General features: G+C 42.1%; 1 protein-coding gene across 4 annotated transcripts in view; it reads left to right on the top strand.

Annotated features, from left to right (window-relative positions):
- The window catches only part of ASCC3 (activating signal cointegrator 1 complex subunit 3), a 522,423-nt gene that overhangs the window by 363,083 nt on the left and 135,738 nt on the right, over window positions 1-23,602 (top strand). For all 4 annotated transcript variants that reach the window (XM_069974770.1, XM_069974767.1, XM_069974768.1 and 1 more), the window contains 2 exons: window positions 17,091-17,282; window positions 19,365-19,589. In XM_069974770.1, the coding sequence (XP_069830871.1) occupies window positions 17,091-17,282; window positions 19,365-19,589 (417 nt within the window). The remainder of the gene's footprint in view (window positions 1-17,090; window positions 17,283-19,364; window positions 19,590-23,602) is intronic.

The raw sequence follows: 23,602 nt of genomic DNA, 5'->3' as shown, positions 1-23,602 counted from the left end.
TGACTCAGTCACATCCCTTACATATGGGAGCAGCGCCACATCTTATCTGAAAAGCTGTCTCTGAAGATGAACAAGGATGCGTCTTCAGCTGTATTTTGGCGTAATAACTTTGTAAACATTACAAGATTGCATCTGTAGGCTTTGCATATCATATACTAGCTGAGCAGATTTCTGTCTTTTTTTGGTATCATTATTCTGATTGTGTTTTAGTATAATTTCCTTTTAGGCCTTTAATTTTAGACTGGATATTTTTGATAGACTATGGGAATATTAAGCTTATTGTCAGTCTCCTTGATTGCTGGTGTAATTGCTCATACAATGCTTACGGAACAATTTGCCGTCGGAGCAATGCAGAAGCTTTTTATTTTACCCCCTCAACATTTATTGGGCTATATTTATAATTACACGTTTTCGATAGGAATTTAACATAGCGTCAACTTTAATATGCAAGCACTGTGATCACTGTACAAGCAAATTAGCAGATTTTACTAAGTTCAGCTCCGGCTTTTCAGCCTCACAACATCAACTAAATAATGTAAATTAAAACCAAACATTAACAGATTCTCATTTTGTGTGAGAGGCTGTACTTGGCAATTAAGAGATGAATCTCGATGTGTCTCTCGATGCTGATGGTTATCGTTGACACTTATCACAATTCCCAAGTGCACCACGGTCTTGAGTTTTAAAGTAATGCATTCACAACCTCCTCGACATACTGTAACAGCTTATAAGAAAAAAAAAAATTGGAAATGCTTGAGCATGCAGGGAAGAATGAGTAACTCTTTCATCAAGTCCAAGGTTTTTAATATGAAATCGAGCTCGGCGATGGTTAATGTTTAGTTTTTTCTAAAAGCTTTACTCTTAGATTTGTTAAACATTTTATAGCAGGTATGACTGTGTGCAGATTATGCAAGTGTGCATGTCCGAAAAAAGGTCAGGCATTTGGCATATTAGAAACACCTGGGATATCGGGGGGAAAAAATCAATTTTAATCAGGACTAGTAGCAGACCTTATATACCTCAGTACACCTCCAGGCACTCAAGGACATTTAAGATAAATTGCCACAGAAATATTTTCAAGCAGTGAAAAGCTTGACAAGGTTCTGATCAGATAAAATAATTTCATAACACTCTTACAACCTACAAAGACCATTTCACAAAGGGTTTTTTTTTTGTAAGTCTAGTTCTACAGAGAGGAACAAACTTTTGATCCCAATTCTTTTTTCCTCTCTCGTTCTCTCTTTCCCCCTCTCTCCTCCCTCTTCTCATCCCTCTCTCTCTATTATTCTCTCTCTCTATCTTCTCTCTTTGTTTCTCTCTTTCTCTCTCTTTGAGTATGTGCACACTAAGGGTATGTTCACACTGAGCAAAATCTGTGGAATCCAGCCTGCCTCAGTATCCATTGGTGTGTCTATGGGAGGGCTCGCACACCCCTTGCTCTTCTCGCAGCTAACTTGCCACGGATTCCGACGCTCGTAAATAGCTGACAGTGGAGCTGCCCAATATAGGTGGTACAAGATAGCAATAAGCTGTTGACTTTTTTGGGTGCATATACTGTGTGTGTGTGTGTGTGTATATATATATATATATATATATATATATATACACTCACCGACCACTTTGTTAGGTACACCTGTCCAACTGCACGTTACCACTTAATTTCTAATCAACCAATCACATGGCGGCAACTCAGTGCATTTAGGCATGTAGACATGGTCAAGACAATCTCCTGCAGTTCAAAACGAGCATCAGTATGGGGAAGAAAGGTGATTTGAGTGCCTTTGAACGTGGCATGGTTGTTGGTGCCAGAAGGGCTGGTCTGAGTATTTCAGAAACTGCTGATCTACTGGGATTTTCACGCACAACCATCTCTAGGGTTTACAGAGAATGGTCCGAAAAAGAAAAAACATCCAGTGAGCGGCAGTTCTGTGGGCGGAAATGCCTTGTTGATGCCAGAGGTCAGAGGAGAATGGGCAGACTGGTTCGAGCTGATTGAAAGGCAACAGTGACTCAAATAGCCAACCGTTACAACCAAGGTAGGCAGAAGTGCATCTATGAACGCACAGTACCTCGAACTTTGAGGCAGATGGGCTACAGCAGCAGAAGACCACACCGGGTGCCACTCCTTTCAGCTAAGAACAGGAAACTGAGGCTACAATCTGCACAAGCTCATCAAAATTGGACAGTAGAAGATTGGAAAAACGTTGCCTGGTCTGATGAGTCTTGATTTCTGCTGCGACATTCGGATGGTAGGGTCAGAATTTGGCGTCAACAACATGAAAGCATGGATCCATCCTGCCTTGTATCAACGGTTCAGGCTGGTGGTGGTGGTGTCATGGTGTGGGGAATATTTTCTTGGCACTCTTTGGGGCCCTTGGTACCAATTGAGCATCGTTGCAACACCACAGCCTATTGCAACATTGTTGCAACACCACAGAGTATTGTTGCTGACCATGTCCATCCCTTTATGACCACAATGTACCCAACATCTGATGGCTACTTTCAGCAGGATAATGCGCCATGTCATAAAGCTAGAATCATCTCAGACTGGTTTCTTGAACATGACAATGAGTTCACTGTACTCAAATGGCCCCCACAGTCACCAGATCTCAATCCAATAGAGCATCTTTGGGATGTGGTGGAACGGGAGATTCGCATCATGGATGTGCAGCCGACAAATCTGCGGCAACTGTGTGATGCCATCATGTCAATAGGGACCAAAATCTCTGAGGAATGCTTCCAGCACCTTGTTGTATCTATGCCACGAAGAATTGAGGCAGTTCTGAAGGCAAAAGGGGGTCCAACCCGTTACTAGCATGGTGTACCTAATAAAGTGGCCGGTGAGTGTATATATATATATATATATATATATATATATATATATATATATATATTGCAATCAACACATACTGATATGGTCCCCTATTGATGACCTCTGGCTCCCAACTGGTCACGCTAGCTGCTTCTTTCAAGATGTTTTTATCTTTGCATTGGTGCTCTGCTCAGCTGGAAGAACCTCGGGAGACCCAGGTAGGTAAGTATGCACACCCATCTTTCAGTCACCTGGTTGAAAGATAGGCGTGTAGCCTGAAACTGTCATTGCTCCAGGTTTTGCCAATGCACTGTGCACATCTTCCTCCTGGAATATCCCTTTCAGAAATGGAGCGGGTGCAAACATGCAACCTGTGGGCCAAGGCAGCCAAAGCAAGGGGTACAGCCTGGAGCAAAGAAGGTAATGTCTTTATGGATGGCATTGCTGACACAGTATGAGGACATGCAAACATTTGAAGGGACAGGTTTGTGTTCTGGAGTGGGGACATATATAATAACAACTGAAAAATATTTATTACTGTTAACTGTTTTTCCTCCTATACTTCTGGACACCTATAGTATATCACCATTCCTATGTTCTTTATGTGCCCTTTGTTGAGTATGACATTAAAAAAAATAGCTAAAGAAGTGAGCATAATGTCATTGTTAAATTATGCTTTATGATTTATTTTTTTTGAACCTGTGTAAATCTTAAGCACTAATAACATTTAGTATTTCAATGAGGAGATTAGTTTATATTTAAATTTGAAAGACGTTTAACGTACAAACCTAATCAGTTCAGGGTGACCTATCCTTGGAGTGATAAGAGACTGCCTAGAACACCAGATTCTTTAAACATGAGCTTAAGCATTGTACAGTATTATCAAATAAATGTCAGGTCACTTTGACCCATTTCAATGATATAAAAAAGGCATGTGAAGCACTACCGATATGGTGATATAATATATTGTTACCCATGTGACAAGCAGCTAGTCTCAATATAAAGAAAATACTTTTATTGTAGTACAGTTATAAAAATAATAAGGAAAAAAAGCACAAAAAGAAAAAAGTTTTAAAAAGAACATGTCATCTCATTCAGGATATGCGTTTTAATATATACTTGTATTCTGCATGTTCTCTTTTTTTCCTTCATCTGCTATTCCCCCTGGAAATGTACAGTATGAGTAACTTGACAATTGAGTGCTACTGGTTGAGAGAAGGTTCACCACACAGTTGGACCCTTTCCAGTCACATTGTGTTGAGACACACCCCTTTGGCAGGATGAATGGAACACCCAGTAGATATGTCAATTATTACATATGTGGTCTGATTACACACTGGTATAAAAGTGCCTTCCTACTGACCTGTAATAAAGAGGCCCTCAGAGGCTACTTTGGGGTAGTTTAACGCAATTCTATGACGCACATGAAGACATTTTGATCAGTTGACAGACTTTGAGAGAAGGTCGTAGTTTTGACAAATTGCCTGGGGTTCTTGGGAATGTCTAAGGAATTGACCTAAAATAGTGCAGAATCTACAGACCCAGCTGCAACTTCATTTTGTAAATGTGCAGCAGAATGCCAAATAAAACCTGTATCTTAATTTGTATCCAGACTAAAAGTAGACTAGAGCCTTCCTTTCAATTAACTCTAAGGCCATGTTCACACTCTGTAAGAACATCGGCTGTTTGACATTTTTAACATAAGAATGAAACAGGGCAACATATTGCAACACCATTATGACTACTTCTGCCCCAATGGGTATCTTACTATGGATCCGCCCCCACGATCACTGGCCCAACCATGCCATCCTTCAGTTACCCTCTCCAGGACATGGTGTAAATGCTGGTGCATGTGACCATTACACCACATAGCCTCCTCCATAGGGACATACTCAGCTACTGCAGCAGAGAAAACTGAGTGATGTTGTATGGTCTCAAGCCATGTTGTATGGACAGGCCAGCTATTGAGTGGGGCAAAAATAATCATAAAAAGGAGCCCTGTTCAATATTTTTTTATTTTTTTTTATTTATTTTTTTGCTATTGTAACTTTCTGTGGTCTTATGCTTTTCTTCTACTTTAAATGCAAACCGCTCTGTTCTCTTTATTAGCCCAATCTCCTGTCTGATGTTCATTCTATATCCACTATAGCCGGGAATTCAGCCAACTCTCACTGCCTCCCACTATGTAGGAGGAGCTATACTCAAGATAATGTAGTGCTTCTTTAATGGATCTGCTCTTGATTGCTAAGAAGCTGCTAAGCCCCATTCACTTTTTTTTTTTAAATGTCATAGACGGGATAAAAAAAAATGCATAAAGTTCTGCATATTTTTGCAAAACCATTTTTTTTCCAGGCGTACAGCCTTTCTGAAGCTTCTTTTGTCATTCCTATTTCAGCGCCTTTGAATGAATTCTCACCTGCAATTGAGTCTTACACACTTCCATTTCTTGGATCATTGCACCTATCATTTTTCGTAACATTTTGACATTATTTTATCTACATTGGAAAAATTGTAAGCAATAAAGACTAGAGACATTAATATTGATTTTTTTTCCCCTCAATTTTGCATGTTTGCTTTATTTCTCTTCCTGTCTGCGGTCTACTTAGCATTAAGCGACTGATATGTGGTTTTGCTCCTGTTGAAATACAAATGTATTGTGTCGGCTCAGGGAAGAAGTGCTTAGTGTTGGTTGCTTTTTTATTATTATTTTATTTTAACTTTAGTGCTTTGTGTAACCGTACCGTTTGCTTCTCGCCTGCCATGCAGATCACTATTGCAAAGTTAAATGTTTGAGCAAAATTTGTTTTATTATTACTTGCTGGATGTGGAACTTCTGAGCATACCTGGCCCACCTTTAAAATTATATATGTCAGTAAAAGATCAGGGCAATTCAATAACTAGGAACCCCTATCAGCCTAACCTAGTGGTAAATACCCCATTCACATAATTGCACAGGGGTTGTACTTGTTTTATATTACTGTATAGGCCTACTTTCCTACCTTTTGTACCTCTCTTTGCCATTGTGTCACTAGAAGTTGTTCAATAGGCGTTCAGTGCTTACAATGGGACACGTTTATTAATACATAGGCACAGGTTTATAAAAGTGTGTGAAACTAAAACTGATGTAAAATACCCACAGCAACCAATCACAGTTCAGCCTGATTTATCATGGTTTATATCTGCAAACAGGCTTAAATCATGGTAGAAATCTACACCTGTTCTGGAGCAGGTGTAGATTTCAGCATCCGCCATACGACAGACCCAAGTCCTGTGCGCCTTTTAGTAAATCCAGCCAGGGAAAGGGGGCGGGACTTATTTTTGATCAGCGTACAAGAGCTTGATAAATCTCCTCTAAGGTGTTGCTTCTCAAGCCACATCTGTCCAACTAGGCCATACCCATTACACTTTAGGCCACACTCCCATTTTAAAGTGGTTATCGAGCGTTAGAAAAACATGGACACTCTCTTCCAGAGAAACCACGTCTCTTGTGTTCAGGTGTGGTGTGCAGTTAAGCTCCATTTACTTCAATGGAACTGAGTTGCAAAACCTACATCCAAACTGGAGACAAGAGTGGTGCTGTCTCTGGAAGAAAGTGTCCTTGTTATTCTAATGCTGGATAAGGATATATTTACACAAAGTAAGGGTGGGTTCACACTACGGAATTCTCGCGGATAAACTCCACGGAATTCCGTCGGCTGTCCGCACGCCTTTCCGCCGGCTCCATAGACACCATTCTATGGGCCGGCATATTCCACTATCCGCCGGAAGAAGTGACATGTCCTTTCTTTCGGCAGATAGCGGAATACGCTGGCCCATAGAATGGTATTTATGGAGCTGGCGGAAAGGTGTGCGGACAGCCGACGGAATTCCGTGGAGTTTATCCGCGAGAATTCCGTAGTGTGAACCCACCCTTATAGGCAAAGAACTGAAGAGGAAAGTTTTCTGCTTGAATTCCACTTGCATTCCGCCAGAGCTGTATAGGCAAGGAATTTCAAGCAGAAAACTTTCCTCTTCAGCTCTTCAGAATTAAAGCCCCTTTGTCTTCTATAGGATTTCTCTAGCGGAATCCGCACAAAGAATTGACATGTCAATTCTTTGGGCAGAAAACAGATCCATTGCGTAAAATTCTGCCAGAAAATTCTGCCGTGTGAACAACAGAGCGGAAATGACATTGAACACAATGGAACTTTGGTATGTTCATATTTTATGGGTGGAATTTCAAGCGGAATCCACTGGAAATTAAAGGGGTTGTCCAGCGAAAATCTTTTTCTTTCGAATCAACTGGTGTCAGAACGTTATATAGATTTGTAATTTACTTCTATTAAAAAATGTAAAGTCTTCTTATACTTATTAGCTGCTGTATGTCATGCAGGAAGTGTTGTTTTATTTTCAGTCTGACACAGTGCTCTCTGCTGACATCTCTGGCTGAGACAGGAACTGTCCAGAGCAGGAGAGGTTTTCTAAGGGGATTCATAGAAAACCGAGACAGAATTTCTGTCTTAGCCAGAGATGTCAGCAGAGAGCACTGTGTCAGACTGAAAATAAATCAACATTGCCTGCAGGACATACAGGATTTTTTAATAGAAGTAAATTACAAATCTATATAGCTTTCTGATATCAGTTGATTTGAAAGAAAAAGATTTTCACTGGACAACCCCTTTAAGTGCTGATTCTGGTTCAAATTCCTTGCAGATTCCTCAGTGTGAACATACCATAACCCCTTTAAGCACAGTACCTTCCATGGACTAATCAGATAACCATTTTCCATAGACAGATGTCGGGAGAGATGTACAGTTGGGAAGTTACATGCTAAGTAACACAAACAAATAGTTTTCCTGCAGAATGAAACATAAAAATCATTGGTTTCCAGAGTTAAAATGTCCCACTATATTCCTAGATGTCCTAAGCTCACAACTGCTCTCAAGTTATAAAAAAGTGGGCAGCGCAGTCAGCAATGTGCTAGCTTTGTGTTTGTGATGTTACCAGGCACTTTATCATGTGTTGACAACTTGAACTTTTACTTTAATTTTCTTTAAATCAACTCTACAACCAGGTATGTGACTGGACTCGCAATGATCAGATTTGACTTTTTAGGCACTGGAGTTAACCCATAAATATTTCTTCATACTCTAGAGCTGGGGTGCTAAACCTATGTTTTTAAAGAGCCATTTTGTACATAGCAGCTTTTTTTTTTCCAAAAACAGCACCACCCTTTTCCATGGATTGTGCCAGACACTGCAGCTCCACTTCATTGAAGTGAATGGAGCAGAACTTTAATATCCTAAACAACTTAACACAGTTGTGGCGATATTGTTTTTTATCTATCCAGGACAGCCCTTTTAACTTTTTTTTTTAATAACCTTTATTACATGCTATCCATATGTAAGAACAACCATCCAAATGTTAAAAAAAAAGTTAATTTATACTGCTGGGCTATTGCTGGCTGCTGTTTATTACTGAACTGGTGCTGGCTGATGCTGCAGCTGCTGTATACTACTGGACTGGTGCTGGCTGCAGCTGCTGTATACTGCTGGATTATTGCTGGCTGCTGCTGCATACTGCTGGACTATTGCTGGCTGCTGCTGCATACTGCTGGACTGCTGCTGCATACTGCTGGACTGCTGCTCACTGCTGTTGTATACTACTGGACTGCTGCTCACTGCTGTTATATACTACTGGACTGGTGCTGGCTGCTGCTGTATACTGCTTGACTGGTGCTGCCTGCCGCTGCATACTGCTAGACTGGTGCAGACTGCGGCTGTATACTGCTAGACTGGTGCTGCCTGCTGCTGCATACTGCTAGACTGGTGCTGCCTGCTGCTGTATACTGCTAGAATGGTGCTGGCTGCTGCTGCATACTGCTAGACTGGTGCTGCCTGCTGCTGTATACTGCTAGACTGGTGCTGGCTGCTGCTGTATACTGCTAGACTGGTGCTGCCTGCTGCTGCATACCGCTGGACTGGTGCTGGCTGCTGCTGCATGCTGCTGGACTGGTGCTGCCTGCTGCTGTATACTGCTAGACTGGTGCTGCCTGCTGCTGTTGCATACCGCTGGACTGGTTCTGGCTGCTGCTGCATGCTGCTGGTCTATTGCTGTCTGCTGCTGCATACTACTGGACTGGTGCTGACTGCTGCTGCATACTGATGGTCTATTGCTGTCTGCTGCTGCATACTACTGGACTGGTGCTGGCTGCTGCTGTATACTGCTAAACTATTGCTGCTTACTGCTTCATACTGCTGAACTATTGCTGGCTGCTGCTGTATACTACTGGACTGGTGCTGGCTGCTGCTTTATACTGCTGAACTATTGCTGTCTGCTGTTGCATACTGCTGAACTATTGCTGGCTGCTGCTGCATGCTGCTGAACTATTGCTGGCTGCTGCTGCATACTGCTGAACTATTGCTGGCTGCTGCTGCATACTACTGAACTATTGCTGGCTGCTGCTGCTACTGTAAACTGCCAGACTGTTGCTGGCTGCTGCATACTACTAGTCTGGTGCTGCCTTCTGCTGCATACTACTTTACTGGTGCTGGCTGCTGCTGTATACTACTAGACTGGTGCTGACTGCTGCTGTATACTGCTAGACTGGTGCTGGCTGCTGCTGCATACTACTGGACCGGTGCTGCCTGCTGCTGTATACTACTAGACTGGTGCTGGCTGCTGCTGCATACTATTGGACTGGTGCTGGCTGCTGCTGCATACTACTGGACTGGTGCTGGCTGCTGCTGTATACTGCTGGACTGGTGTTGGCTGCTGCTGTATACTGCTGGACTGGTGCTGACTGCTGCTGTATACTGCTAGACTGGGGCTGGAGACTGCTGCTGTATACTACTGGACTGGTGCTGGCTGCTGCTTTATACTGCTAGACTGGTGCTTGCTGCTGTATACTGCTAGACTGGTGCTGGCGGCTGCTGTATATTGCTAGACTGGTGCTGGCGGCAGCTGTATATTGCTAGACTGGTGCTGGCTGCTGCTGTATATTGCTAGACTGGTGCTGGCTGCTGCTGTATACTGCTAGACTGGTGCTAGCTGCTGCTGTATACTGCTAGACTGGTGCTGGTTGCTGTATACTGCTAGACTGGTGCTGGCGGCTGCTGTATACTGCTAGACTGGTGCTGGCGGCTGCTGTGGCTGTATACTGCTAGACTGGTGCTGCCTAAACCTTGCGGGCCACATAAAATGACGTGTTGAAACGGATCCAGCCTGCGGGCCATGTGTGTGACACAACCTCTTCTAGAGCATAATAATATTTAAAAAAAATAAAAATAAAAAAAACATTTTTATTTGCAAAATTTGTTATATAGGATTTTTCTAGTAATAAAAAAAAAAGAATTTGGAGCTGCCACATTTGGTCAGATATCCAGGTTATCAGTGAAATAGCTGAATAGACGGTTCCAGAACATCATTGCATCCATTTTCCCACAACCAATAGAAAGCAGCAGCTGAGTACATTACTAAGAGTGAATCTTAGTAAGGGTTATAACGTTTCCCAAAGGAAAGTAAATACATCCACCGCCACTACCAGACGTGTCACCGGAGCACTGTGACTCTTTCTTAGATGATGTTTGTTTTCAGTCAGGTTCAGCCTTACAACTTCATAACTTGAGGCTTTTTCACTGTAGGTAATTCATGGCTTACAGATCACAGCCAGCAGATCAGACTCGAAGCTTCACCTGCAAATATTAAAGGGGATATTCTGATTTATTTAAAAACTAAACTGCAGATTGCCCGGGCTGTAAAATAACACACTGTGGCACGCTGACCTTGCCTGGTTTAGCCCTGGTGTGCCTATATGTGGTTTGCCGTTAAGCTCCATTTACTTCAATGGAACTGAGTTTCAAACCCCACCCAATCTGGAGACAAGAGAGGGGGAAAAGTGGTCATGTTATTGTAGCACTGGATAACCCCTTTAAATGCAAACCACACTTGAACTGGAGACAAGAGTGATGCTGTCTCTAGAGGAAAGTGGCCATGTTATTGTAGCACTGGATAACCCCTTTAATCCCCATTCACTTCAGTGGAACTGAGTTTCAAGACTCCACCTAAACTGGAGACAAGAAAGTGGCCATGTTTTTGTAGCCCTGTATAACAGTCAGCGGAACAGGAATCGTGTATGATCCGTGTAGGTAAACACAGGCATCGGGATGGAATAAAGTGCTGACACTGGACCAGGTGAGGTGAGTAGTTTGCTGTTTTTTATTTTACAGTCCTGAAGTTTACTTTTCTTAATAAATTGTGATACCTGTTTAACCCCTGAATGTCCCAGCCCAAAGAGTTTGCATTTTAGATTTTTCCTCCTCGGCTTCTAAGAGCTCTAGTACTTTTATTTTTCATATGCAAAAGAACACTCCAGACACACCATCACAGGTCTCAACGCAGTGAGCTAGCCAGACCTTCCCTCCAGGAAGGAACAACCAAGCCAAGGAATGTCTCCAGTCAAGGAAACCACCCAAGCAAGGTATCCATCCACAGACAGCTGTCTCGGGGTATTTGCCCCTCATCAGTGTGGAGTAGGTTTCTGGATAGTGGGAGCAATGCTAGTAAGTGCATGCAAAGAGATGATGGTTGTCCTCAGGGAGATCAACCAAAAACACCACAGAGACACCATCACAGGTCTCGACGTGAGTGTATTCTAGGACATTGCCTGAGAAATCAAATATGCAAAAGAACACTCAAGAGACACCATCACAGGTCTCAACGTAAGGGGGAAGTGGTGCAGCTCACAGGTCTAAGTGCAAATGCCTGAGTTTAAAATATAGTCTGCCCCTACCTATAGTGGCATATGAGTACCAAGAAGTGTTAACAAAAATTATATAGTCCTCTAAGTCCCAGCAGCCCTATGTGATATAGTATTGAAACACAATAAAATAACAATATAAAATGCTGATTTAATTAGAATATATAAAATCACATATAATGATCATGGAAACAATAAAATACAATAAAGGTACTAGTAAAAATGCCTCCGGGCCCTGGCGGGAAAATAAATAAATGAATATTTGGATACCAGCACTGCGGGTTAAGTCTGTAATGGGTGATGTCCGAACAGCAATAGGCAGAGTAGCTATAGATATAATAGGCAGCTATGTGCCACGGAGTTTGCGGGTTACAGTAGTTCAGATGCAGTCACGTTGTTGTGGCAGTTTGTGCTCCACAAGGTAGCGATTTGGTATCAATCAGCAACAATGAATGTTTTGCTGTATAAACGGATAGCAATCCATAGATAGTCTATAACCAACAGTAGAAAATCACAAACTGTAGATTTTTAGCACGAGTCTCAACGTAGTGAGCTAGCCAGACCTTCCCTCTGGGAAGGAACAATGGAGCCAAGGAATGTCTCCAGTCAAGGAAACCTCGCAAGCAAGGTATCCATCATTAGACAGCTGTTTCGGGGTATTTGCCCCTCATCAGTGTGAAGTAGGGCTAGCTCACTACGTTGAGACCTCTGATGGTGTCTCTGGAGTGTTTATTTGCATTGATTTCCCAGGGTGCAATGTCCTAGAATACACTCACATCGAGACCTGTGATGGTGTCTCTGTGGTGTTTTTGGTTGATCTCCCTGAGGTCAACCATCATCTCTTTGCATGCACTTACTAGCATTGCTCCCACTAGCCAGAAACTACTGCACACTGATGAAGGGCAAATACTCTGAAACAGCTGTCTGTGGATGGATACCTTTCTTGGGTGGTTTCCTTGACTGGAAACATTCCTTGGCTTGGCTGTTCCTTCCCAGAGGAAAGGTCTGGCTAGCTCACTGTGTTGAGACCTGTGATGGTGTCTCTGGAGTGTTCTCTTGAATATTTGATTTCCCAGGGGGCAATGTCCTAGAATACACTCACGTCATGAACTTTTATTTTTCCATCTACAGGGCTTGTTTGTTTTTTGTTTTTTTTTCCCAGTAACAAGTATACTTTGTAATGGCGCCTTTTAATACACCATTAAATGTAGGAAGAAACCCCAAACATATTATTTATTGGGGTTAAATTGGAAAAAATGCAATTTTATATCTTTGGGGAGGTTTCTGTGTCTACGTAAAGCAGTATATTCTATACGTGAGTCCGAATATAACGATATGCACGTTTGCGTAGATTTTACTTTTAGAACAAAACTTTGATTAATTATGATTAAAATTGCTCTATTGTGACTCACTTTTCACCATGATCTCTAAATTTTATTGGTATCAAGTTTTTTTACTATATTATTTTTACATATATATATATATATATATATATATATATATATATATAGTAATGAGAGTATATATAAATCTGTATAATCTTAATTTGAGCCCTTGAGTTGCTATTAACCTTATATTGTTGTTGTCCAGTCATATAATGTATTCTCTCTACTGCATATATGTATGTGCCCCTGTGTGGGGATTATATATACTGTTTTTGCTGCATGTCAGCCATTTTTTACCTCAAACTACAAAGAAGTCTGCTATACTGGGTCTTATGAGCTGCTAGTTTATAGCTTGCTTTTAAGAACAAGGACAGTGGGTTGCTTCCAGCCTGTGCTTATCTCAGCACAAGTTCTATTAGATACATAGAATGACTAAAGATGATTAATGGCTGTTGCTATCAGTGTCTTCCAAACACGCAGCTCCATTTGGTAGTAGAACTGTTTGTGTGTCGCCTAGCGCTCTCATTTCACCGCTATGTTGTCTAGATGATTAAAATGAAGGGTTTCCCATCTACAAGGAATGCTGTAAAGTTTACTGCAGTATGCCGCGACTACTTGGAGTACCAGTTTTTACATACAACAATTCTACACAACCTTTATCTGTTAAAAAAAAAGTAATAATAATAAAATTCTCAGGCACTCAGCATACATTTGTAAAGCATTAGGGCCGCTGTGTGTCTGTGTGTTTGTGTGTGCGCTTGCTTGCTTAGATTTGATAAAGATTCCATACGGTTACTTTGAGTTCCGAAAATTAGAAGGACCAGGGCAGTCAAAGCACTCTCTTAATAGATTGTCTATATTTTTATGTTAATCTTATGCATAAGATTGAAAATTCATGCTACAATGAATATCCGCCGAGCAGCTGACAAGAAATGTTAATGCACTGTTTTTCAATTACTCGTGGACAATGTAGAATATTGAAATACGGCTATGAGAACGGCGTCTGCGATTGTTTACAAATCAGTGTCCAATGTATTTTATAAGTTGAAGGATGTGGCACATAATATCAGAACACTAGGTCCCATCAATTATAGTGGAGGCAGACTGACTGGAATCCCAAATGGGTTTTCGGTAACTGCATGTGGCTAATCTCAGGCTGGCTGTACATGCTACTGCTCACGCAGGGATTTGTCAGTAGGATGCAGAGAGTTCTGTTTAAATCTTTGATCCAAATTTGGCAATGAGAAACCATTCCTATGATGGGGCCCTGAAACAATTCTGTTTCCTGACGTGTTACATATACACTGATCAGCCATTAAAACCACAGACACTCATTTATGATTTTGTACATGTTATAAAGCATCTGCAAGATATGCTGGAAAACCCAGTCCAGTCCATAGAGGCCCTGCCTTACAGGAACCAGGGCTGTGGAGTCAGAGTCGAAACTAGCTTTGGCTGGAGTGGGAAAAAATGTACCGACCCCAGCTTTAAAAAAAAATCTTAGAACAATTTAAAATTAAGTTTTGTTAGTCAATATATATATTATGAGCAACATTTTAATAGGACACTGTCCTTATTAGGTAAGGGTGGTCGAGGAAAAGTTGTCAGTCACTATTTGGCAGTTTGTTTCTGAGCTGGAAGAGTCCATTGTGTGGGGGGAGATCTGTGCTGTTCACTTCCTGGATGCTGAATGACTGTACATGAGCAGCAGTGTAATATGAAGATATCCTGTGTAATATAGAGGAGGAGGAGAAGACAGAAGTAGTGTAGCAGTAACCTCTGTCCTCAATGTGGTGTTTTTCTTCAGTGTTCTATGGCTGAAGCTGTGTGTGTATGTGTGTGCGTGCTATGGCTGCAGCAGGCTGTGTGTGTGTGTGTGCTATGGCTGCCACTGAGTGTGTGTATATGTGCTAGTGCTGCAGCTGTGTGTGTGTGCGCTATGGCTGCAGCTGTGTGTGTGTATGTGCTATGGCTGTAGCAGGCTTTGCATGTGTGTAGGACTCTGTGTGCTATGGCTGCAGCAGGCTGTGTGTGTGCTATGGCTGCAGTTGTGTGTGTGTGTGTGTGTGTGTTTGCTATGGCTGCAGCAGGCTGTGTGTGTGTGCTATGGCTGCAGCATACCCCCACACCCACAGTGACCCTCTATATCACTATGTGTGACTTCTTTATATAAACTATGTGTGACCCCCTCTATATCACTATGGCTGACATCTATATTAGAGGTATCTGGCATTGTTAGCAGTGTTTCTGTGTATATGATGAATATTAGTTAGAAACATAGAAGACTGTCAGCAGGAAAAGATCACCTGCTCCATCTAGTCTAGTTGTGAGTTGTTCAGGACATGCAGGCTGGAGACTGGCTGCATCCACTGCACACACAGGAGAAGCTGCTTTATACACAGTATTCCTTTATTCCCTCAGAAGTTGCCCCAGGATCATATAGAACATTAGGGAGAAGCTGCTGAGCCAGTGTGATAAATAACTCCCCTGGTATATGACCGGCCATTTATGAAGGAGCAGGAGTCTGAGTGGACTCTGATAAAATTTCATGGGTCGGAGTTGGAGTCGGAACTGCGGGTTACGGACTCCACAGCCCTGACAGGAACACCTGCAAATGTCTCAGACACCACAGGACGTCTTGTGGAGTCTGTGCCTCAATGGTTTTAGTATCATGGCAGATAAGTGTATTACTACCATGTTGGATAAATGTTAAAATGTCACTTTCGATATAACTTTCAAAATCTAAATCAACAGTATATGTGATATAAAGCAAGTTCGCAATATACATTCATTATTTTTTTTTCATGGAAAACGCAGCACTTTCTGTACTCTGATGCTCTTTTTTTCTGAGAGCCTAAACACAGGAAGTCTTGTGTTTTCCAGGTTATCTGGTCACTCACAGAGAGAAGGCAGTCATCTAATCGATGGACACATTGAGCCGTGACTCTCTGTACTGGCTGGAATTTTTTTTTTTCTATCACAAAATCTGCCTTCAGGAGACTGGACCTGGATTTCTGGTAAGTTCAGCTTTGTCTTACAGCATGATAACAACAAAAAAAAATTACCTATATTGCAAACTTGCTTTATTTCACATTGACACTTGGCATGATGGCAGGTTAACTACCTATGATTGTCCCTTTGTGTTGTTAAAGGGAGTACAGCCTCTTAAAGTGACTCTTCCCCCCCCCCCCCCCCCCCCCCCCTCAATCTTATGGGCATCTTCTGTCCTGGGGTCCAAATATCACCCCTGGTGCTGTTATTTCAATACAAAATATCTTTTTTTGGGCCTGCAGCATCTGTCTCTTACTCAGCGGCCAGGGGCACAGCTATAATGGAGAACAGAGAAGAGAAGAGCCGCAGACCCCGCTCTGAAGGTCAAAAGATTTTTTTTACACAAATTATGGCACTAGCAGTGATTTCGACCCTGGAACAGAAGATGCTTTGATGCACACTACGCAACTATACCAGTGGTTTACAGTGGGAGGGGGGCACAAATTTGCAGCATAAGTACACATTTTAATGAAATTGTATTACTATGTATCTGCCAGGGCAAGATAGTATCTACACTAAGCCATATACAGAAGAAAGCTTCCATCTTCCATCTAGTCTCTATCCCATCCATACTATCAACAAGCACAACAGCAAGCTGGCATTTGCTGATCCCTCCGATCTACATTCGGCCTTGCTCCAAAGCTTCTCAGGGCATTGTTGGCCGTGTAGTTTACAGTAGGTCTAAATCCTCACTAGGCTGGTCTCAAAAATCAATGCTCCATCATTAAATCTGGTATTTCAGAGCATCTTTCTCTTTTCTGTCAGTCACATGTCAGTCTCAAGGTTCACTTTGATAGCTTGGTTGTCATCATTTCTGAGCTTGACAGCACGGGTGGATGGAAATGATGCACAACCGAGAAGCCTTTACACGAAGGCACGGCACAACATTAATATGTAGTAAGAATATTTAGCCTTAGTTGTGGAACAAAGGGCTGTCTGCATTTGCCACACTTCGTGTTTTAGCTTCAATGCAAACAATAGCGGTATTAAGAATATCAAAAGAAGGAGCCTTAGTCCGTTGCGTGATTGCATATTTCCGCTACACATGAATGTCTTTTCATTATGAACTAATCAGTCATTTACCAAATGCTTTTGTCTTCTACAGGTGCAAAGGTCTAGAAATAAGCAGCTAAGAGAGTTGTTTCCAGATGGATTTAGTATTCATCATGCAGGCATGCTGCGGCAAGATAGGAGTTTGGTGGAGAACCTCTTTTCTCAGGGACATATCAAAGTCCTGGTTTGTACAGCCACATTAGCCTGGGGTGTCAATCTCCCTGCTCACGCTGTTATCATTAAGGTAAGAGATTATTCCGCAGAACGGAATAACATTGTCCGCCGCTTATTCTGCAGTGGAAATTAGAACAATTGAAGCAGTGATACATTTTTTTGTTAATACATCGAGGTTCTTTCCGGCACATACCCAGCTGTAATTTATAGCCATCTGAGTTTTCCATGGTCCGGCCCTTCTCTGTATTCATCAGTGCATAATAAAGCCATATAATAAATGCTGCCCAGTATCTTGCCATTCCCCGACTGCAGCAGGAGAAATCACCTGGCAGTTCACTTCTGTACAAGCACAGTCTGGGGAGAAGCTGTTTGCCGCGGGATGTGCACAATGCAAATGACCCGTCGGGTTAAACCTCTCGTGCTCCATTTAATTGAATAGCAACCTACAACTTGTCTGCATGTAAAAAAGACAAATCATGCCTTAGGAATTGCTGAACGGAGCGTCGAGGGCTTAGAAGCAGCTCTGAAGCCTTAAATAAAAGCATACCCTCGGCTTTCTCCTTTTGTTAAGATGACATTGCTAGCAAGGCCCAAGTGTAAATGTTATTTTGATTTGCCTTCCTTTCTTGCAGGTTGTAAATGTATATGTGGCTGTTATGTGACATGTAATAAAACTTACAATGCACCATAACACTAGAGAAAAAGTAATGCCAGGTGTATTGCATAAATATATAGGGCATATATACATATACAGATATATATATATAGTACACAAAAGCATAATTGTCTACATTTTGTATAGAGCGAGATGAAACGTACTGTAATGGGAATAGTCTAATCCATAGTGGATATACCTTTTTAGGAACTGTGCTTGTATAACTAAAGCCTAAAATGCAACACATTTCTGTAGTCTGTATAGAGATGAGCAAACTTTTTAAAAGTTGGGTTCGGCAGGTTCGCCACACTTTGAAGTAAAGTTCGGGCTTGTCCAAACCGAACCTTAAATGAACTTCACAAAAACAGCTAAACGATTGCAGGTATTTACTAGAGATGATCGAACAGGGCCGAGGTTCAGGTTCATACGAACCCGGACCATCGGCATTTGACTCTCTCTGCCTTCCCATTCCGTGGGAAGGTGGAGACAGCCCGAGTACCGCCTGGAAAACAGGGATACACCCTATTATCTAGGCTGTATTCCTATTTCCCAGGCAGTACTCGGGCTTTCTCCACCTTCCCCAGGGAACGGGAAGGCAGCAGGAGTCCAATGCCGATGTTCCGGGTTCGTACGATCATCTCTAGTATTTACCTGTTTTAGTGCGGTCCACAAGGTTCGCTTATCGGTCTCCAGTGTCCCTCAGATCCACCAAAAGCTTGCTCCATCGATCACTAAGTGAGACAAGACAGCATAGCGGCTAATGATTGGCTGGGGGGGCTGTCACTCGAGAGACTAGTGACAGCCTGCTCAGCCAATCACTGGCCGCTGTGCTGTCCTGTCTCAATTAGTGATTGGCTGAAGCAGGCTGGAGGTGAGCGAGGGACACCAGAGACTTAGGTCCTTCCAAACTTTTGCAGTTTTAGGCTCTCGCCCACAAAATTTTTAAGGGGGCCACACCAGGCTCTTACCCACTATTATAAGGAAGGTCACACCAGGCTTTTACCCACAATTATACGGAGGGTCACACCAGGCTCTTACCCACTATTATAAGGAAGGTCACAACAGGCTCTTACCCACAATTATAATGATAGTCACATTAGGGTCTTATTCACAATTAGAAGGTGGACTTGGGATGGGTGTGCAATATTATTTTACAGTATGTAAAAGTAACTTAATTCAGGGACCTGGGAGTTATTATTGCATCCATGCATGCTCCCACTGCTGTGCCAGTACCATTTCAATGGTGTTTCCATTACTTTCTGAGATTTTTAGGTACACCAAACATCCTCCCCTCTGCCGAATAAGAGGCCCCTGAAAAAAATGCTCAAGTGTCCTGTTGACTTTAATGGTAATGGAGGAAATGCCAATGGGAAAATATGTACAATATCTTGAAATATCTGACATGACAACACCCTTAAAGCATTACGTATAAAGACAGTTCTGGTGGCTTATTGTACAGTTTTACCTATCAGTTATATTTTAACTTTTTCCATATAGGGTACACAAATATATGATGCCAAAAGAGGTTCATTCGTGGATCTAGGAATTCTAGATGTCATGCAGATCTTTGGCCGAGCTGGACGTCCACAATTTGATAAATTTGGAGAAGGCACCATCATTACAACGCACGATAAACTCAGCCATTACCTGTCTCTGCTTACGCAGCAAAATCCAATTGAAAGTCAGTTCCTTGAAAGCCTTGCAGATAATCTGAATGCAGAGGTAACTTTTTTTTTTTTTTTGCGCTTACCCTTGAATCACCTACCAAAAATGTATTTCACATGGGAAAACCAAATTGTGAGCAGCTCCTGCGCCTGTGTTATCCTGCCTGTGTTATCCTGCATGAGGCATAGGCTGCAGCGATTTTAATTTACAGTGCAGTGGTGGGAGGAGGTTAACTTGAGGAGTCCTACGAGTCCAGGGGGCCTGGAATTCTCCTTTAAAGAGAATGTATCACCTACATTTGTTTTTCCTGATTAGAAACACGCACTGGAATAAGTTGTTTTTCCCCCGAATGTTTCCATTTTCTGATAGTAATTTTATTTGCAGTGTGCTATTATGGAGGCTGCCATCTTGCCTAACCTGTTTTAACAGCATTTAGTGACAGTGTTTTACAGCAAGCCTTATCGACATACAGTATACACAATAAACATTCCCAGACACTATTGTTTGTGTGATACACATTTGTGAACATGCTCTGTGGGTTCATTCCACGGGAGAGGGGGTCTAAGTTGAGATCTGTAATCTCTATACTGGTGTCACCTTTCACTGTATTCCTGTCTATGTTGTCAAAGGGAATGTGTCACCTAGAATTTCTTTAACTGGTTAAAGTCAGATACTATTTTCTGACTATAATTTTTTTTATTTCATTTTTTGTACATTGTTATGGGGGCTGCCATCTTGTTCTTAACAGCATTTATTGACATGCTTTACGGCAAGCCACATGGACGCAGATGATAATAGACAGACCTGTTTCCTTAAGATGAATGTAAAACATTATTGAGCATGCTCTGTGACCTCTGAGAAAGTCATTCCTCAGGGAGCTGCTATTGTCTCCTCTATGTACTGTTGTCACACGTCGCTGCAATGCTGTACAGATCACTTTACAGCGACCTCCTCTTATCACCATAGACAGGACAGGACATCTGAGCTTAGTTTTAGCCCCAGTGGTGAAAATGAAAGCTGCCAGATCTGAGGATTATTTTATAATATAGAGTAGAATGAAAAATTTGAAAAAATGTCACCAAAAATTCAACCAAAATTCAACATGTTTAAAAACTTTATTTAAACAATAGGTAATTTTCTGATGACGCATTCCCTTTAAAGGGGTACTCCGGCAAAAATATTTTTCCCAGTAATTGAAACACATTATATAACTTTGTAATATGCGTCAATCACCTATCTGCCCCCCTTCCCTATCTTTTCCCCCCTCAATCCCCCACCACGAAGTAAAGTAAACCCATTCTTACCTAATGACTGTTATACAACTTTGTAATGTGTGTTATATATGTGAATGGCCCCCTTCCCCGTGTTCCCCCCCACCTACGCTAGACCCGGAAGTGTTGGTGCATTATACTTACCACATTCGTGTCGACCCCTGCCGCCATCTTGTGACAATGATGTCATCTTCGGGAGGCCAGCCGGACCGCTCCAGCCGTCCCTCATGCCGACCCCCTCTTCCGCAACATCAGCTGCTCAGCCGCGATTGTGCTCCATGTGCCGCAGATGACACAGGTTGCTTAGCTCTGATTGGCTGAGCAAGCTGTAAGCAGTCTAACAGTTCTACAGAGTCAGTTAGACATCACAGGAGACAAAGTGCATCATGGGAAAGCCCAAACCAGGAAGTAAAGAAAAAATAAGACACCAACTGAAGCTTCAGTTTAGTTTTTTTTTTTTTTTTTTTAATCAGCGCTGGAGATGTCCTTTAAACATCTTAAAGCCTGTTCTGAAGCCTGTATCAAATCTTAAAAAAATGATTAATGGTTCTTTTATTCCATTTCTCCTCCTGGTCTCTAGGTTTAGTTTATCAGCTGCCACTAGCTTAGAGCTAGAATTGGGAATAGCTTGTATTATATATTTGTGTGCTAAAAATTCAGTCCTCAGGCTGAGATCTCAGGAGTCAGAGCTTTATGGTCATGTTGTTAGTTTGTACTCCTGTATTTCTTGCAGCATGTGGCAGCACATGGAGTCTCTTTTGGCTCCATACTACAGAGATGCAGCGTCACTGTGTGCTGCTGTACCATACCTATGTGGCTTTGTATAAACCACTCCTAATCTTGTGTTTTAATTATGTTAGCCTTTGCTTATTCAGGGCTAAGTAGTCATGTGGGTGGTCTTAATAAGTGAATGACAACTATCTGTGTATAAGTTTGCATGTAGAGAGCTGTCAGTCACTGAGTACGACCACCCACATGACTACTTAAAGGAGAAGCTGCCGCCCCCCCCCCCAAAAAAAAATAAAAAAAATTCACTTCTGGCTGGAGGGTGCGGGGGCATGGTAAAGAATGTGTACTTACCCATCCCTGTGCCCCTGTAGGGCTACCTCTTTCCTCTTGGCCCCTCGCTATCCTCCTGGATTTCCTGTTTCTACAGGAATGCCCGCTCAGCCACACAGTGATTGGGGCGGTACACTACTGCAGTCACTGACTGGCTGGGCGGGCCCTTCCTGCTGGGTTGTGCCAGTCTTAATTAAAGTCCCGCCCCATGCACCTCACCGTAATTACCGTGCAAACCTCTTAATAAATCTGAAAGTCCTGCGCCTGCCGCGCGTTCAGATCTGCTTTTCCACTGGGGGTGTCAATCTTTGATCTCTGTTTTCATGCTTGGTCTAGTGCAGGGTGTCACTAGCGGTAGCTGGGTGAACTTGCTTTGCGCGTGCACTCACCTTCCTGCTTCTCCTGGGTGCCCCTAGTGATGACATCGGCTGCCACTGACAAGTGCTTGTGCCAGGCTGAAAGTACAAGGTTCTGCCTGTCAGTCCAGAGTCTGTGGGCATATAATGACTGGCATAGGGGTGTTAGGCGGAAAAGGGCCAATCTTTGCAGCCTAGGGGGTAGCGTAACCATTTTGGGAGATACACGTACAGTGATTTAACACTCCCTGTTCCTAAGATGTAGCAAAATGTGATTCTATTTCTCTAATAATCATTATTTGGATCAAATATGACAATTTCATGTTCCCAGTGACTGAAAATAAAAATATCCGCAGACACCTATAGTTGCAGTAATTGCTTAATAGGTGGTATATCTCATTGTCATTATTCACGTCAAATAATAGGTGGGAAAAATATTGTTCTTTTTTACATGCACATGTAATGTGTGACCACATGATGGCGCCAAATACCTAAGATTTAATTTTCGATTTTGCCACCAGATGGCGTTCTCAGACCAAATATGCAGCACTCATTGTATTTCTGTCAGCAACAAGAATGTATAGATTATCTTGTTCATGGTATTCGTCTAAGTGGCTTGATCTGCTGAAAGAATTACACTGTGAAAGCGATTTTAGAGTCTCTGCTTAAAACAACTATGAAAACCAAGAAATGAAGCTGAACACCATGACTGATTTACGATTTTAACAAGTTTTTTGGTTGTCAAGCAATACAACCTGCTCATTGATGATGGAAATTAAAATGTCACCTGATGTCACTTAAAATTTTCACATGTACGTGGTGGCCACAGATTGATGGGTTTGTTTTATATAATTTTGGTGCAAATTTTTGTGCAAATCTGTTTTTAGATTTAGTCTAGATACAAGTATAGCCTGGGAGAAGTATTAGTCATTTTATGCAACTCTATTTTTGTGCAAAACATTTGCACTTTTTGAACCCAACACCACTTTTGAAATGGGTATAAAGAATAAGTGATCTCTTGTCAGTCCTAGCAACTAAAGACAAAGCTATGTTGTGACAACATTTTGCACACGTAGACTCCAATTTCATAAATCAGACACACAAGCTAAAAAAAATACACTAGGGAATACACAGATAGAGAAGAGATTAAAAACACAGCGAATTACCAATAGCTGCCCGATGTCACTGCAACATCGGTAACGTCAGGCAGGTTAATGATCATTGCCCGCAACTTGCCTCTCCTCCCATCTTGGAAGTTGTCACCAGAGACGGTCAGGGGGAAGTGCAGCGCCGGAGAGCAGAAGAGGTAGGACCTTTACTGCTCTCTGGGTAATCCCTAGTAAAACCGCGGTTCGGGGTAATAAACCACCATTTTTTTTCACTA

This window comes from Dendropsophus ebraccatus, chromosome 6, assembly GCF_027789765.1.
Source record: "Dendropsophus ebraccatus isolate aDenEbr1 chromosome 6, aDenEbr1.pat, whole genome shotgun sequence".
In the NCBI taxonomy this organism is placed as follows: domain Eukaryota; kingdom Metazoa; phylum Chordata; class Amphibia; order Anura; family Hylidae; genus Dendropsophus; species Dendropsophus ebraccatus.
This window is presented reverse-complemented; position numbering and strand designations above follow the sequence as displayed.